At 40.9% G+C, this 14731-nt stretch overlaps 1 protein-coding gene across 6 annotated transcripts in view; it reads right to left on the bottom strand.

Annotated features, from left to right (window-relative positions):
* LOC122526187 overlaps positions 1 to 13872 on the bottom strand; it is a 179663-nt gene extending 165791 nt beyond the window's left edge. For 2 of the 6 annotated variants that reach the window (XR_006305985.1, XM_043649403.1), the window contains exon 1: positions 13181 to 13657. Coding sequence is in view for 5 of the 6 variants with exons in the window: in XM_043649403.1 (XP_043505338.1) it covers positions 13181 to 13290 (110 nt within the window). In the remaining variant the exon portion in view is untranslated. Of the gene's footprint in view, positions 1 to 13180 lie in introns of all 6 variants that reach the window. The other 4 variants (XM_043649398.1, XM_043649400.1, XM_043649401.1 and 1 more) reach the window with 4 other exon arrangements.
* Between the last annotated feature and the right edge of the window lie 859 nt (positions 13873 to 14731).

Below are 14731 nucleotides of genomic sequence, written 5' to 3'. Positions count from 1 at the left end.
GTATTCTCCTCTTTATCATCTTTTTTTTCTTTTCCTCGTGCAACCATCGGTAGCCTCGTATTAAATCTTTTCTATACGAGTTTTTCTCCTCGAATTGAGCGACTTTTCTCCCTGATAATTAGCATTTTAATAAACGGCATCGTCGTATATACGAAGCGACAGGTGCACCGGCAACGAAATAAAACGACAAAACATCGGCCCACGTTTTCTACGTTTAAAAAGTAACAAATAAAAAAAATAAAACACCTCCTCAGGGCGAGGCACGGCGTCGCGACTCTCCTACCTGTCCTCTTCTACGTGAAGCGGATTTTACTGACAACAGTAGATAGAAAAAGATAAAGATGGAGATAAAGAGAGGAAGAATGCGCTCTAAAGAGTTTGAAAGAAAATGCGAAGAAGAGGAAGAAGACGAAGAAGAAGAAGAAGAAGAAGCGGCGGCAGGGAAGAAAGGTAAGAAGCGTATGAAAATGCGAAGAAGACGAAGAAGTAAAGGAGGAAGAAGGGGTAAGTTAGAAGAATGAAAGAACTTTCGAAGAGGAAAGGAACGTAGCGAGGGAAAGTAAAAGAAAGAAAGAAAGAAAGATGGAAAGAGAGAGAAGTGGCCGCACGCGAAGCCAGGAGTAGCACCACAAACGGTCCATAGAAATTTGCCGGCGCTCAGAATCCAAGCACTTTTCTTTTTCCTTCTCCTTTGCCCCCTCTCTCTTCTTCATTGGTGTATACGACGACGACGACGACGACGACGACGTTTCATTTTTCGACGTCTTCGTCAACATCTTCTTCTTCGTCGTCGTCGTCGTCGTCGTCGTCGAAGAGTAGCTCGCTCGCGCGCAACTGTTATTTAAGCTTCGCATAATGGCAACTCTTTTATGCTTCTTGTGTCTTACATCTGAGACTGTGTCGCTCCGGAGGGCACATTCATTCCCATGAATGCCCGGTGCAAGACTCTCACAATGGCCTTCTCCACGGCGCCTGGAAGCAACTCCGTGGCAATGAAGGCCAGCTACGGGCTACCGTTACCTTTTCCATACTACTATTACTCTTATTCTTTTCCTTCAAGTATACCCGTTAGAGAAGGTAGGATACTTTTTGTTTCTCCTATAGATTCCAAAGGAAAATAATTCACGCGTTGATTATATCAGAGATCGAAAGATTTGTTGATTTTGTTGTCTACCGATGTTGGATGCAACAACGACGCGAAAAAGTAAGACTCCCGATTCGGTTTTTTCGGTTAGATTTTGGGTGACTCGCGAGAGGTTCCTCCTCGAGGCTCCCTTTCGTTCTCGGCTGGTTTATCGTCGAACGATCGTTCGTTCAGCGAAATAATCGCGAACGTGCCTAACGATCGTGGCCGGGGGTCCGCCGTCCGTGCCCACGAGGCGCGCCACCTTGCGATCGGTCACAAAACAGCGACACAATAACCGGGCCGCAACAATGCCGAGCGACAATGCAGCACCACCAACACAGCCGCGAGCCGAATCCATTGTCTGTACTTCTCTTGTTCTCCTTTCATCCCCTGCACTTCCACGACGAAGCACGAAGAAAGGTGGGAGGGGTAACGCGCGAGAAAGATAAAGTGAGAGAGAGTGAGGGAGGGAGGGAGAGGGTGGATGGGTGGTTAGTTGGTTGCTTGGTTGGATGGTTGCTTGGTTGCTTGCTGAGGAGTGAGGGAAAGAGAAAGGGAGATAATGAAGGAAAAGCAAGAGGACCAAAGGCAGGCAACGCGTCGTCGTCGTCGTCGTGTCAGGAGCTCGATAGAAAACGACTGTTTAATTACGATTGATTCGATTAAATGTCCGATTCGTGTCCCCCCCTTCCGAATGTTTTACGATCGATCACATTGTATTATTGTATCACTTATTTTACCAACTTCCGATCGTTTCTTCTTCCAATCGAAATAAATCATTCGCATAGATGTCTAAATTAGATCGTAACAAAGTGGAGGGAGAAGGAGGAATAAATTTTTAAAAACGTGAACGCGAATCGTAATGAAATAATTCATAAAAAGGATCCATCCTTCTTTTAGCATCTTCTTATTCATATTCCTTCTTTTCTCCTGCCATTCAATATATCTTTGTATCGCTAGAGCAGAGTCACGACGCTGATCCCCAAAGAAGGAATGCAAAAAGAATAGGAGAGAGAGAGAGAAAGAGGAAAGAACTTCGCAATACTATGCAAAAGAATACCGAAAGTACTGGCCGAAGAGTGGACCCGGTATACGCGCGTTTTATACGAGAGGGAGATGGAAAAAGAGGAAGATAAAGAAAACGAGAGAGGGTGGTGATAGAGAAAGAGAAAAAGAGAGAGAGAAAGGGAGGTGAAAGAGAGAGAGAGAGAGAGAATCGGCCGCTTCGCTCATCCTCCCCGTCCGTCTCATTGTGTCAGACGATTGTCTTAGAATAATGGCGGAGACTCACAATAGTGACTACAATGCTTGCTCGTCTAACAATGCGGTGACGTCACGCAGCGTCGTGTACGTGAATGTACCGGCACGAGCGCTTGGCCGTCGTGTGCGTCGTCTCTTTAGAGTTCCTCTCTCTCTCTCTCTCTCTCTCTCTTTCTCTCTCTCTCTTTCTCTCTCTTTCTTTCTTTCCCTCTCTCACATTCTCCCACCCTCCCCCACTCTTTCTATTCCCCTCCCTCTCTACACACCGAACCTTTCTTCGCAGGTTCCACAGCACCTTTCTCCAACGTCCTAGCGTCCTTCCCACTTTATGATTTTTCGTTTCGTTATCAATGCTACTGCTACTGCTACTGCTACTGCTACTGTTACTGCTACTGCTGCTGCTACTGTTGACCGGCAACCCTTATTGCTCGTATAGGGTTAATTGCCACTTGTTATGATCGAATCAGAAAAAAAAGAAAAGTAGAAACAATAGACACTAATGAGAAACATATCTCCTCGCCGTAACGATGAAGGCAAAACCTTCGAGTTAGCTAAACACGATATATTTTTTTCAAATGTCTTCATTATTTATCAAATAAATATTTAAAAAAAAAACAACAATATTATTATTATTATAAATTTTTATAAAACTCTACAATGTATATGAATTCATAATACGTAACTGTATATATATATATACTAACAGCAATAATTCCATCTTTCATAGCTCATATTCCCATACAACTATATATATTATATATATATACATGTATACAATGTATACACCAGGAGTAAGGTTTCATGTCCCTTGAAAGCACCCTTGCGTGACTGTGGATTCGGTCAAATCATCCCTAGGGATAAGTAGAAGGGAATTCGCTACGTTTGTTTCTCTCTCTCTCTCTCTCTCTCTCTCTCTCTTTGCCTATAGAACATGGGGATCGGAAGAAGGAAGGGAGGAAGGAAGGAAGGAAGGTAGGTGCTGGTCGGTAAGATTATATTAAGTCAAATGATAGGCACAATTACATCGGCAGCTTTCATGAAAGCATCGAAATATATATATATATTTATAGTTGATTTTTGTAAAGCAACCTTCAAAAAAAAGAAAACGTTTTCCACGTACATAGGTATTCATTGGTGCATTGGCATACGTTTCAGTACGTCGTGTAGTGTATAGAATATAACCATTCGAAGGAAATTCCACTTTGCGCTAACGACGTCGCGTACTAATGTATATATTTCTGCCTTCTTTCACGAAAGATCAACGCGTGGTAAAGTTTTCCCAGTCTTATTCCAGCCACCCTTTCTGCCACCCTTCCAGCCCCTCCCCATCTCTCTCCCACTCACTACTTTTTCTTTCCTCTAAAGTCTTTCTCTTTCTATGTTACGATTACTCATCGTCGTGATCATCTCGCGTTGGTGTAAGGCACAATCGGCAACAGGAGAAGGATGAGGAGGAGGAGGAGGAGGAGGAAAAGGAGGAAGAAAGAATAATACATAGCTAGTGCGACGACTCCGAGTTGGTAAATGGAACTCGTCTGTTAATTAATACCAGCATTCAGATCGCATTAAATTGCACGAATTGTACGGGCCGGCACTGAGAAACACGCCGGCGTCTTTTCCAAAGGCCAGGTGCACGTTGAAAGGAGTCTTATTAGCAAATAGCAGCACACGGGGTGCGGTGGAAGAAACTCGACGGGACTCTCTCTCTCTCTCTCTCTCTCTCTGATCACCGTAAGGAGAAGGATTCCCGCGTTAACATAAAAGAGAAAGAGAGAGAGAGAGAGAGAAGGAATCCCTGGAAAAGAAGAAATAGAAGAAAGAAGAGTAGTAGTACAGAAAGAAGGATAAAGAATAAAAGAAAAAAGTAAGTTCTTTAGCCACGAACGAGATTACGACGAGGCGTTACGAGGCGCCGAGAGTCGAGGATTTAAATACCTTTTGATAGAAAAGAGAGAGAGAGAGAGAGAGAACGTGTGCGCAGCACGGTAGTAACCTTTCTTCCTGGCAAACACGCGATCTTAGCCATTGCGGTTGCACCGAGAGAAGAAGAGAAGAAGAAACGATCGACGAGTTCGAGTTTTTCTCTCTCCTTCTACGTATATATAAAACTACTACTACTGCTGGTGCTGCTTCTTTCTTCGTCTTCTTCGTCTACTTCTTCTACTTCTTCTTCTTCTTCTTCTTCGTCCCGTTGAATTCCTCTTTTCATCAAATTCGTGAATACAGTTCTTTTCTTTTTTACGTCGGCTGACCTACCATTGAACATTTCCTTTTCCCGTTAGAAAAGATTGATTTTTTTCCTCATGATGAAAAGTCATATAACAGTTGAATGTTGACGTAGTAGTTCACATAAATGATACGGAAAAATTTTTTTACGTCGGCTGATCCTACCATTGAACATTTCCTTTTCCCGTTAGAAAAGATTGATTTTTCCTATGATGAAAAGTCATATAACATGTATTGACATGTTGACGTCGTAGTTCACATAAATGATACGGAAAAATCGTGGAAAAACCGTAAGAGGAGAAGAACATTTTCGCCTACCAACGTTTTCCAAACTGCTTAAAACGAACGACGGCGTCACAAAGATATTGCAAGAGAGAGAGAGAGAGAGAGGAAGAAAGAAAAAGAAAGAAAGAAAGAGAGAAAGAGAAAGAGATAAAGGAAGCCCAGAAAGACAGGGGTACATTGTGCCGGGCCGCTTGATACTTTATTCCGTATAAAAGGAAGGACGGAACAATGGCGGGAACGCGGAAGAATGGAATGAAATGGGACCGAGGGAGACGGATATGGAGAAAGAGGAGAGGCGCACTCGCGCCAGCGTGAAGACTCATCACTCTGTAAACAATGCGCGAAGCGAGAGTGACTCAAAGAGTGGCGGGATCCTCCGAGTTCCTCCCCCTACACCAGGGATGAGAGAGGGAGTGTGAGAGAGAGAGAGAGACGGACGAAGAGGAGATCTCGAAAGAGAGTCCACACTACAGTTTCATCTTTCAAATCTTTCAACTACAGTACTTCTCCTTCCCACCCCCTCTCACCTCCTCCCACATGCCTTTCCTTTCCTTCTCTCTCCTTTCCTTTCCTTCCTTCCTTCCTAACTCCTATCCCACCTATTTCCATACTGTTCTCTATTCCTGCCATTTTGTTTAAATTTTTTAATCGATACATATTCTATTTTCAATTCCTTTGATTTAATTCGCGGTATCTAAACGTAACACGATTCTCGTACAAATTCATTTGACATGCATACAATTGAAAAAGAATGGTACATTATTATTTGTTAGTATTCGTATATATATGTCATCGATGATGATGACGATGACGATGATGATTATTATTTTTTTCTTCTTCTTCTTCTTCTTCTTCTTTTAAAAAGAGAGAATGACACGACAAATTTGTCCTTATTTCTTTCGTTATATTTTATTATAGTTACGTTCCAACAATACTAGCTTTGTTCAACACTTTTATCTCGGTCCAACGAATACTATTACGTACGTAATAGTTAACACAATTCTCGTTAGAATTCATTTGTAATACGTACGAATAAAAATTGTATACTCTCGAATGAAAGAGAGAGCGAGAGAAATAGAGTGAGAAAGAGAGAGAGAACAAACAAAATGACAAGAAAACGATAATATTTATTCCTTTTTATTATTCGTATATATTAATATGTCATCGATGATTCTTCCTATTGTTCCTTTTTTTTTTTTTTGTAAAAAAAAAACGACACGACAAATTTGATGCGATCTCCGTTCCTCGGCATCGTAGAACGTAAAAAAAAAAAAAAGAGAGAAAGAATGAGAGAAAAAGAGAGACAGGCAGCGGCCTTTCATAAAAATAGTCGATTACCTACCGAGAGAGCGTTTTAAACGGACTTCGAGGCACCATCGACAATGATATTACGCGGTGAATACGGCGGCATAGAATTTAAATGAAATATTATCAGAAGAATATGACGCAAATTGAGAGAAAGAATCGATCGCAGGAGTCAACCGATAAAGAGAACTATTCGTTTTACTTCGTTTGCTTCTTCTTTCTTCGTTCCACCTACGCCTCCTCTTCCTCTTCTTCTTCTTCTTCTTCTTCTTTTTCTATCTTCATCACGCCATCTCTTTTATTAATGCATTTATTTATTCATTCATTCATTCATTCATTGTACGACTTTTAAACGTAATAACGAGCAGCATTAGAAATTTTCTAAAATAATAATTACCATGAAACATAATTTTTCTGAACAATGATATCAATGAAATAGAAATAGTACCATCTTATAATCGTTATTATATTCTCTTCAAAATTCGTATAGATGATGATGATGAAAATAGAAAGAATTAGTAGATAGAAAGAGTACCATCTTATAATCGTTATTATATTCTCTTCAAAATTCGTATAGATGATGACGACTACGACGATGATAATGATGATGATAAATAGATCTAAACAGTTGTATGATCTATGAAGTGAAAATAATAAAGAATAAAAATAGGATTCCCTGTACGGTCAGAATCGCAGGGTAAACGATCGAAGGGGTGGTAGAAGGCGACCTTTAGTGAAAATGGAATAGAAGATATAGGCAACAGTGAAAGAACGAGATAGTATAAGAGAGAGGAGAGAGAAAAGGAGAGAGGAGGGAGAGAGAGGGGTGGAAAATTAATTTACCACTGAAAGGGAAAACGAGATAAAAGAGAAAGAAGAGAAAAAGAGAGAGAGAAGAGAGAGAGAGAGATCGGCTATGCTTGAAGTACGGTTGAATGCTTTAGAATGGCTCGAAAAGGAGAAGAAACCTTTCGTTTGATCGCCATCGAGATTGAATATCGTTTTTCTACGAATGGTTATTCCGACGATCCTGGAAGGCAGTAACGATGTTCATTCGAAATGCCGTTGTGAAAACCTTTCAAGAAATCTAGCCGTTGATAAGAAAAGAGAATAAAAGAGAAGAGAAGAGAAGAGAAGAGAAGAGAAGGGCAGAAAGTAGAGAAAATGATCTCTCTCTCTCTCTCTCCTTCTCTATCGCTTTCTTTAGAAACGAATATTACAATTTTTAGAAAATATTCAAACAATCCTGTATATACTTTATCGTTTATATAATATGATAACAATTTAAATGATTTTCGTCGAAAGTTTTTCTTTGAATTTTATACTAACGCGATATTGTTGAAAGATGTAAATCGAATGGTAGGTAGAAGATATTTTTGTGCAAATTTGCGGTACCAAGTGGCCTAAACGTCATTCCATGTTGGCAACGTTTGCTGAGTAAAAAGAGTGTGAGAGAGAGAGAGAGAGAGAGAGAGAGAGTGGTGGGAGAAAAAGGCAAGAAAAAGAGAGAGGAGAAGGAAAACGCAGTACGAGAAAGGGCGGTGGATAGGATAGTGACGAGAGAGGAGGAAAAAGGATAGAAAGAGAGAGAGAGAGAGGAGGGGTTGAAAATATTTAGACATCCGCGAAGGGATGAATAAGACTAAATTGTATCCACAATGCTGTCTCAGAGGCAGAGACGCTCTGAATAGCCTTAATAAACTCGCTGAATCCTCGGAAATATTTCCAAGCTGGAGAAGCATCGAATGCGGCGAAAACTCTTCCCCCGACTTCGCGTTCTTCTTCTTCTTCCTCTTCCTCCACCTCCTTCTCCTCCTCCTTCTTTGGCGCGGTCCTCTCGCATCCCTCTTTCTCTTTCTAACACTCTTCTTGCTTCTTCCCCACCCTCCCTCCCACTCTCTCTCTTTCTCACCCCTTCTCTGCCCCGATTCTTGTCACTCTATCATTTACATGCCACGCAACCTGAACATGACAAGGTTCTTAGAAAAGTACGTTAAAAGCTCAAATGAGAGAGGAAAAGTATATAGCAGCAGCAGCAGCAACAACAACAACACAATGCAATGCAACGCAACGCAACGCAACAAATAAGACTACGTGGCAACTCGAAAAAGTAACGTATAGAAAGTTTCGTCGTAAGAGTTTTGAGGAAAGAAATCCTTACCCTATATTGGATCAATCCTAGGACGAATAATAGCTCAGTAGAAACGCGGGTTTATTCGTCATCGAGAGTTCTTCGAGTATTTATGTTCCATTTTCCATCAAGGTAGAGAAAGTAACAGAGAGAGAAGAAGAAGAAAAATAATGGTGAATCCTACCCTCCTAACGCAAAACTTGAAATAATAACTCCGATTTCTACAGGGTGGCATATCAATAAGCATCGAAAGGTACGCGTTGAGGGTACTCCGAGAGAGGTTTTCTCATAGTCCTGCCTAATACGTGGATTTGCTACCCGCTGCGATACATTTTTCCCTACATTAGGGAAAGAGCATTCGCTCGTTTACTTCTCCAAGCGATTTGTTTAAAGCGTACACACTACACTATACTAAACCACACCACACCACACCACTACTACCGTTCGCCTTTTTTTCCACGCTTTTCCTTTTCCCCCGTGTCCTATTGTACGCGTAATCTACGATACGATACATATCTACAATACTACGCTTCTTCTTACTTCATTCGAGTTTTTTTGCTATTAAAAAGAAATATTACAGAACGATCGATTAAGAGATCTGATTGCTAACTCGTATCAATATATCGAACGATCTGAAAAACGGTGATCCATTTTGTATCGCGTTGTGCCCATTTAAAATGCTCGAGCTATTAAAATTCAATTGATAAAAGGTAGCATTATCGACGACTAAAAGAATAAGATGACTAAAGGACTAAGATGGGACGACAACTCAAAGGAAGGGAAAAAAGAAGAAAAAAATAGAGGGATAAAAAAAAGAAAGGAAGGAAGGAAAAGTGGCACCGGGGGCTTTGGAAAAACGTGGATTCGCGAATTCGTATGAATCGCTAGTTACCGAACAAAGTCCTTTCACCCTCGACCGTAGCCGACGGGGGTGGCAACTGACTTTATTATATGTACATTCGTTTCCTGGTGTTGCGCTACTACTCTGCTGTTGCTACTGTTGCAATAGTGGTAGAAACGCTAGTGGGTAAAGTGAAAGAGGATTTTCGCGAGAGTCGAAGGGATAAAGTGAAGGATATCGGGGGCGTTAAAAGTGAGGAGGGATGAAGGTGGAAAAGCGAAAGAGAGAAAGGGGAAAGGGAAGTGTAGTAGGGAACGAGAGAGTGGGAGAGAGGGGTGGGTGGAGGAGTGGTGGGTGCCGAGGAGGTGGAAGGTAGAGACGGGGTAGTCATTCAACCGTGCGGTTCTATGAAATCAAAGGCCACATTGTCACCGGAATTACCTCCATTCGGAAACGACGTATTCAGGCTACCGGGCGCACGTGGAATTAACCCTATTTGTTTGCCGCCTTCGAGTCGCGTGTAACGAAGCCACGATTTATTCGCATACGCTGCAATCGGAGGGACATCCTCTGCTTGCCTGCCTGACTGCATGGCCGATTCTGTCCTATGTCGTGCGCTACGATATCGACCGATTCTCTCTCTCTCTCTCTCACTCTCTCTTTCTATCTTTCTTTCTGTTCTATCTCAACAGAACTCGAAGGTACTTCAAGGAAAAAAAAAAGGGCTTCGTTTTTCCAACTATTCTATCTCTCTCCTTCTTTTCCTTATTTTCCATTCCTTTTCCCCGTCATCTCTTTTCCCTCCCACTCCTACCATCTATCTTACCAACGACGAGAATGTGAATCGCGTCTAATGAGCCGTTGGAAAAGCGTTCTAAGAATAAATTCTAATGGCTAGAACGAGTCCTGTAACGTTAAAAAAAATCCCTACGTAAGAATTGTACACTTTATTCTTCGAAACTTTCTATATATATATACATACATTAATATAATACATATGTAAGTATATAAATTAAAAACATTTCTTCTTCTTCTGCATCTATTTTTATCATTAATCATTTACTGATTATCTATAAAATCTAATATACAAGATCGATACAAAGATATGTTATACGTGTTTTTTGTTTGTAAAAAATTACTTTTTGCCTAGTCTTTCGATATACATAAATTGTCTTTTCGATAGAAAAACCGATTGAATACTACGGGAAACGAATAATCGATAATGTAGCATCGTACTATCGGACTACTACTGGCTGCCCTATGTCGAAGCACCTTTTTCATAAAACTTCAGCTTTACAGATGGCATCGTTTAATCGAACCATCCTACCTACAACAGAAGGTTCACCGTATCGAATATTTTTCTAACGAGAATACCAAATGGTTCTATTTGTTTTATGATAATTCTCACGAACCAATTTAATGATCACGTTACATTCGTGTTATATTCCAATATAAATGATTTTTCTAAAATAAAGAAAATATCAAAATAAATATTCTCTGAGTATATCCTTCTACGCATAAAAAAAAAGGTAAACATTAGGAAATAATATTGAAAGTTTAGAAGATATTACATCTTACGTACGGTTTCACTCACTCTCTCTCTCTCTCTCTCTCTCGCTAGCGAGAAAAAAAAGAAAACAAAGAGGCAAAACAAAAAGAAGAAAAAAACATCCCGCGTAAAGAGGCTCCTACGTGTTCCCGCGCGTCCTTGTACTGTATGTGTAGGATAACTGTAAATACATACATATATATATATATTTACATGCGTGTACGTATAGATTGTATATGTGTATATGTATATAAAATATCGTGCGAAGGCACACTGAACGCAGGGTGTTCTCTGAGAGGATATTATTTCAAAAGCATCGGGAGCCGTAATTCTCGCGGTCGCATTGAAGACCAAGCCACCGCCATCTTCCCTCCACCCATCGCAACAATAGTCGATTTTAATACACCTTGCTCGGAGAAAACGAAATGGATGGTGAGGAAAGAGAATGAGAAAGAGAAAGAGAAAGAGAAATAGTGAAAGAGAGTCATAGTAGAGTGACAGGGTGAAAAGAGAAGGCGAAAGACATCGAGAATGAAAAAGCAAGGGCGTAGAGTAAAAGAGAGAACTACTATACAGCTAGTAGGTAGGTAAGAAAAAGAAAAAGAGAAAGAGAATCAAAAGATAAAGGAGGACGGGGTAGGTGGAAGAGAAGGAGAAGGAGGAGGACGAGGAGGTGGAGGAGGGGGAAACTTCTACATTTGACGTGCGTGGCGCGAACAAAAGTCACGAGAAAGAGAGAAAGATATAGAAACAGAAAGAAAGAGTGGAGGAGGGGGATGAATGAAAGAGAAAGAGAGAGGGAGAGGGAGTGAGGTACGGAGGGGAAAGCAACGTGCAAAAGCGCACGCAAAGAAAAACAGATGAACGTTGCCTGGCCGAAACAATTGAAGGCTGCGTGGAATAGGGGTTGCTGGCCTTTTATGTTGCCCACCCCCTGCGTTCACCAAACCATGCCCTCCTCCTCCTCCTCCTCCTCCACCATTCCTCTATTACTCCGCTTCTTGCTTCTTCCGCCTCTTGCCTCTTCTTCCGCGGCCCCTTTGCAACTACCCCTCCACCCCTCTTGCTCCTCCTCCTAGTCCTTTCTCTCAACCCCCAACTGCTACCACCACCATCATCTCAATCTCCACCGCCAACCCTTCCCATTCTCGCGTAGCCATCGAGCCTTCAACGAGAATATTCGAGCGATCGTTCCTTCTGATGAGGCTTTTATACGATTCCGTGAGCTTTTCAAACGGGAGCGCTCGCCGTGTACACCAGGGATAAGAATTTCAATTTCTTGTTTTCTTTTTTCTATTCCCCACCCCACCCCACCCCTCCCCCCTCTATTCCTATACCTAAGAGCAATTGTATCGTTCACCTGTTCCGCGTGTATCTATACGTGTACTGCATCGTCGAGTTTTAACCGTGGACCAGAATATTTTTCTTCTTTTTTTTCTTTTACGATTAAAAAGGATCCTCGTACATACCAATAAATAGAAAATGTTTTCTTACTTCTTAAAATATTCGGTATAAGATGATGGACAATGTAATAAATGAAAGGGGTCTATGTAAAATTTGTTCTTTACCTACGTGTGTTACAAGTTTGACAATTATTCAAATGCATTTGTAACTTATCATAGGAAAAATGAATGAAAAGTAAAGATGATGATAGCAGGAAGAATCTTCTGTAAATCTTTATGATTAGAAAAGTAATAAATCGTGTTATTCGAAATGATAAAAATGTTCTACTCGAACGATTAACACAGAAGGATGCAGTTAGAGAAAATTTGGAACACGGTAACATAAATCAGGACTTGGTCCCTCGTTCCCACCCATCCTCTCACCTAACGCATGACAGAGATACGGCACTCTAAACGGCCACTCAGTCAAAGCCAAACGTCATTGCAACGGGTGCACTACATCCACCGTGGCGACGTGTGTCACGTCACGCAAAATTCAAAACCGAAATTCCGCGCATTGTCCGCGCGTCAGTGCGTCACTCACACGCGACTTCGTGTGTGCGGTTGGTTCTACGGTTCTCTCTAAATCATCGGCTGGATGGTTCGTCGAAGCTTCGATATAATCGACGCTTGCTAACCTCCACCGTTTGTTCCTTCATTCGTTCGTTCGTTCGTTTGTTTGTTTGTTCGTTTGTTTCGTTAAAGCTCCAACGAATCAAAGCTTACGTTCGATCCCTCGATCCTTCGTTTAAAATGCGCTCCGCGAGGCAAGAAAAAAAAACAAAATAAAATCGATTTAAAGCACCTGCCTTGTATACTTAAAACACCATTTTTACATCCTACTTCTCTGTTTACTACAATTTTTGTTAAACTAAACTGAACAATAATCGAATCGTTTAATAAACGTTAAATCGACTAATTATTTTATCTTACGGATAACGACCGACACACACGTTTACATTTATTTTCATGAAGGAATAATTAAAAATCACATGCGATTGATTGAACAGCTTACCGGTTTCTTTGAACCCTCCTACCAGCGTTGTTGACAGCTGTCAGGTATCCCAAGTTTGAACAGGCTTTGACGAACGCACTAAGATTTTTCGATAAGTCGATGTAATTCATACTTGTGGTTTTTCCTTTCTTTTAATTTTTTTTATACACACTATTTTACACACTGACAAATTGTTTAGACACTTTGTTCACTGTCGTAAAACACACACCACACCGATTTTTAGTTCGTTTACTTTTTTGTGGATTACGAGGAATGAAAATTTTGATCGGGGAAAGGTGGTAAGAAAGGAAGAAGGAAGAAGACGGAGGGGGGGAGAGGAAATTAAAAAGAAAAAAACGATCCAAGGATTAAAACGAAAAAACACACTACGAGTTTACACGCGTCCGACACACCGACGAACCTTATCGTCTCACGCGCTACACGTAACTGATCGGAGTTTCACGAATCTCACCGTATTCTCCCCACCACTACTACCACGCGCATTCTATACCGTGCTTCCCCCACTCCGACTTTCTACCCTCGATAGTACTGAAGTGTCTAAATACACGTTACACGGACCATGCTACGAATAAATGTCTACCCTCCCCCCTCTTTAATCGAAATTAAGTAGGATTATTACTGATTTTTTTGAATAAACAATAACATTTCTTTTCTAACTTTCTATATCAAATTAATACAATTGTTTTTCTAATGTAAACTTAATCGTAAGCGAAAAATTACAAAAACCGTTCATTCGACTGTTTATTTTCTATTATATAAATTAAAAGAAATTAAAATTTACTTTTATGGTTTAGGATTTGTATAATAAAAAGAGGAAAAAAAGAATGACACGATCGATATTATGTTTATAATTTTAATATAAGACCTGTTCTTTAAGAAAGGAAATGAAATTCATGAAAGAACGAGGGTCGATATGTTCGTTCTATTGAAATCCCTTTGGTCGTTCGGTATCTAGAAGAAGTGGACTTCAGCCCTTATACGAACGCTAAAGAAGGGTCGGTCAGTCACCCTCGCGAATCCAAAAACTAGATCGACCTACGTAGCACAAAGCATTGTTACCGCAAACCTTCGATATCAGCATTGTTGATTCATTCGAGTTCGTTGAAAGGAATTGTCCCTTCCATCCCTACGCACCTCAGTTCACCGTCTTCAGATATTTTCATTGTATCCTTAAACAGAAGGAACCTATTCCTTTTCGTACGTTTCTATCGGACACAGGTGTCATAAATGGAAGAGATGGTGGAAGGGATGCAACATTTTTGTATAAGCGTGCGATTAGAACGCGAGTGAATGACTTTCTTTTCTATTAAGGTAAGAAAGAGCGAGAGCGAGAGCGAGAGAGAGAGAGAGAGAATAAGAAAAAAATAAAAAAAGGATGGCATCGTAAGACCTTTCGCTCTCTCGACGCTTGGAATGCGATGGAACTTCCATGGGCATTGGAATGTCGCGAAATTCCGCGAACGTAATCTCGAGTGCCGACGATGCCGTGGAAGTTGCGATAAATTGCACAGCGATTCGAAGCCGAGCTTTATTCGTCGAACCCGAGAGTCT

This window comes from Polistes fuscatus, unplaced genomic scaffold, assembly GCF_010416935.1.
Source record: "Polistes fuscatus isolate 324 unplaced genomic scaffold, CU_Pfus_HIC Scaffold11, whole genome shotgun sequence".
NCBI lineage: Eukaryota > Metazoa > Arthropoda > Insecta > Hymenoptera > Vespidae > Polistes > Polistes fuscatus.
This window is presented reverse-complemented; position numbering and strand designations above follow the sequence as displayed.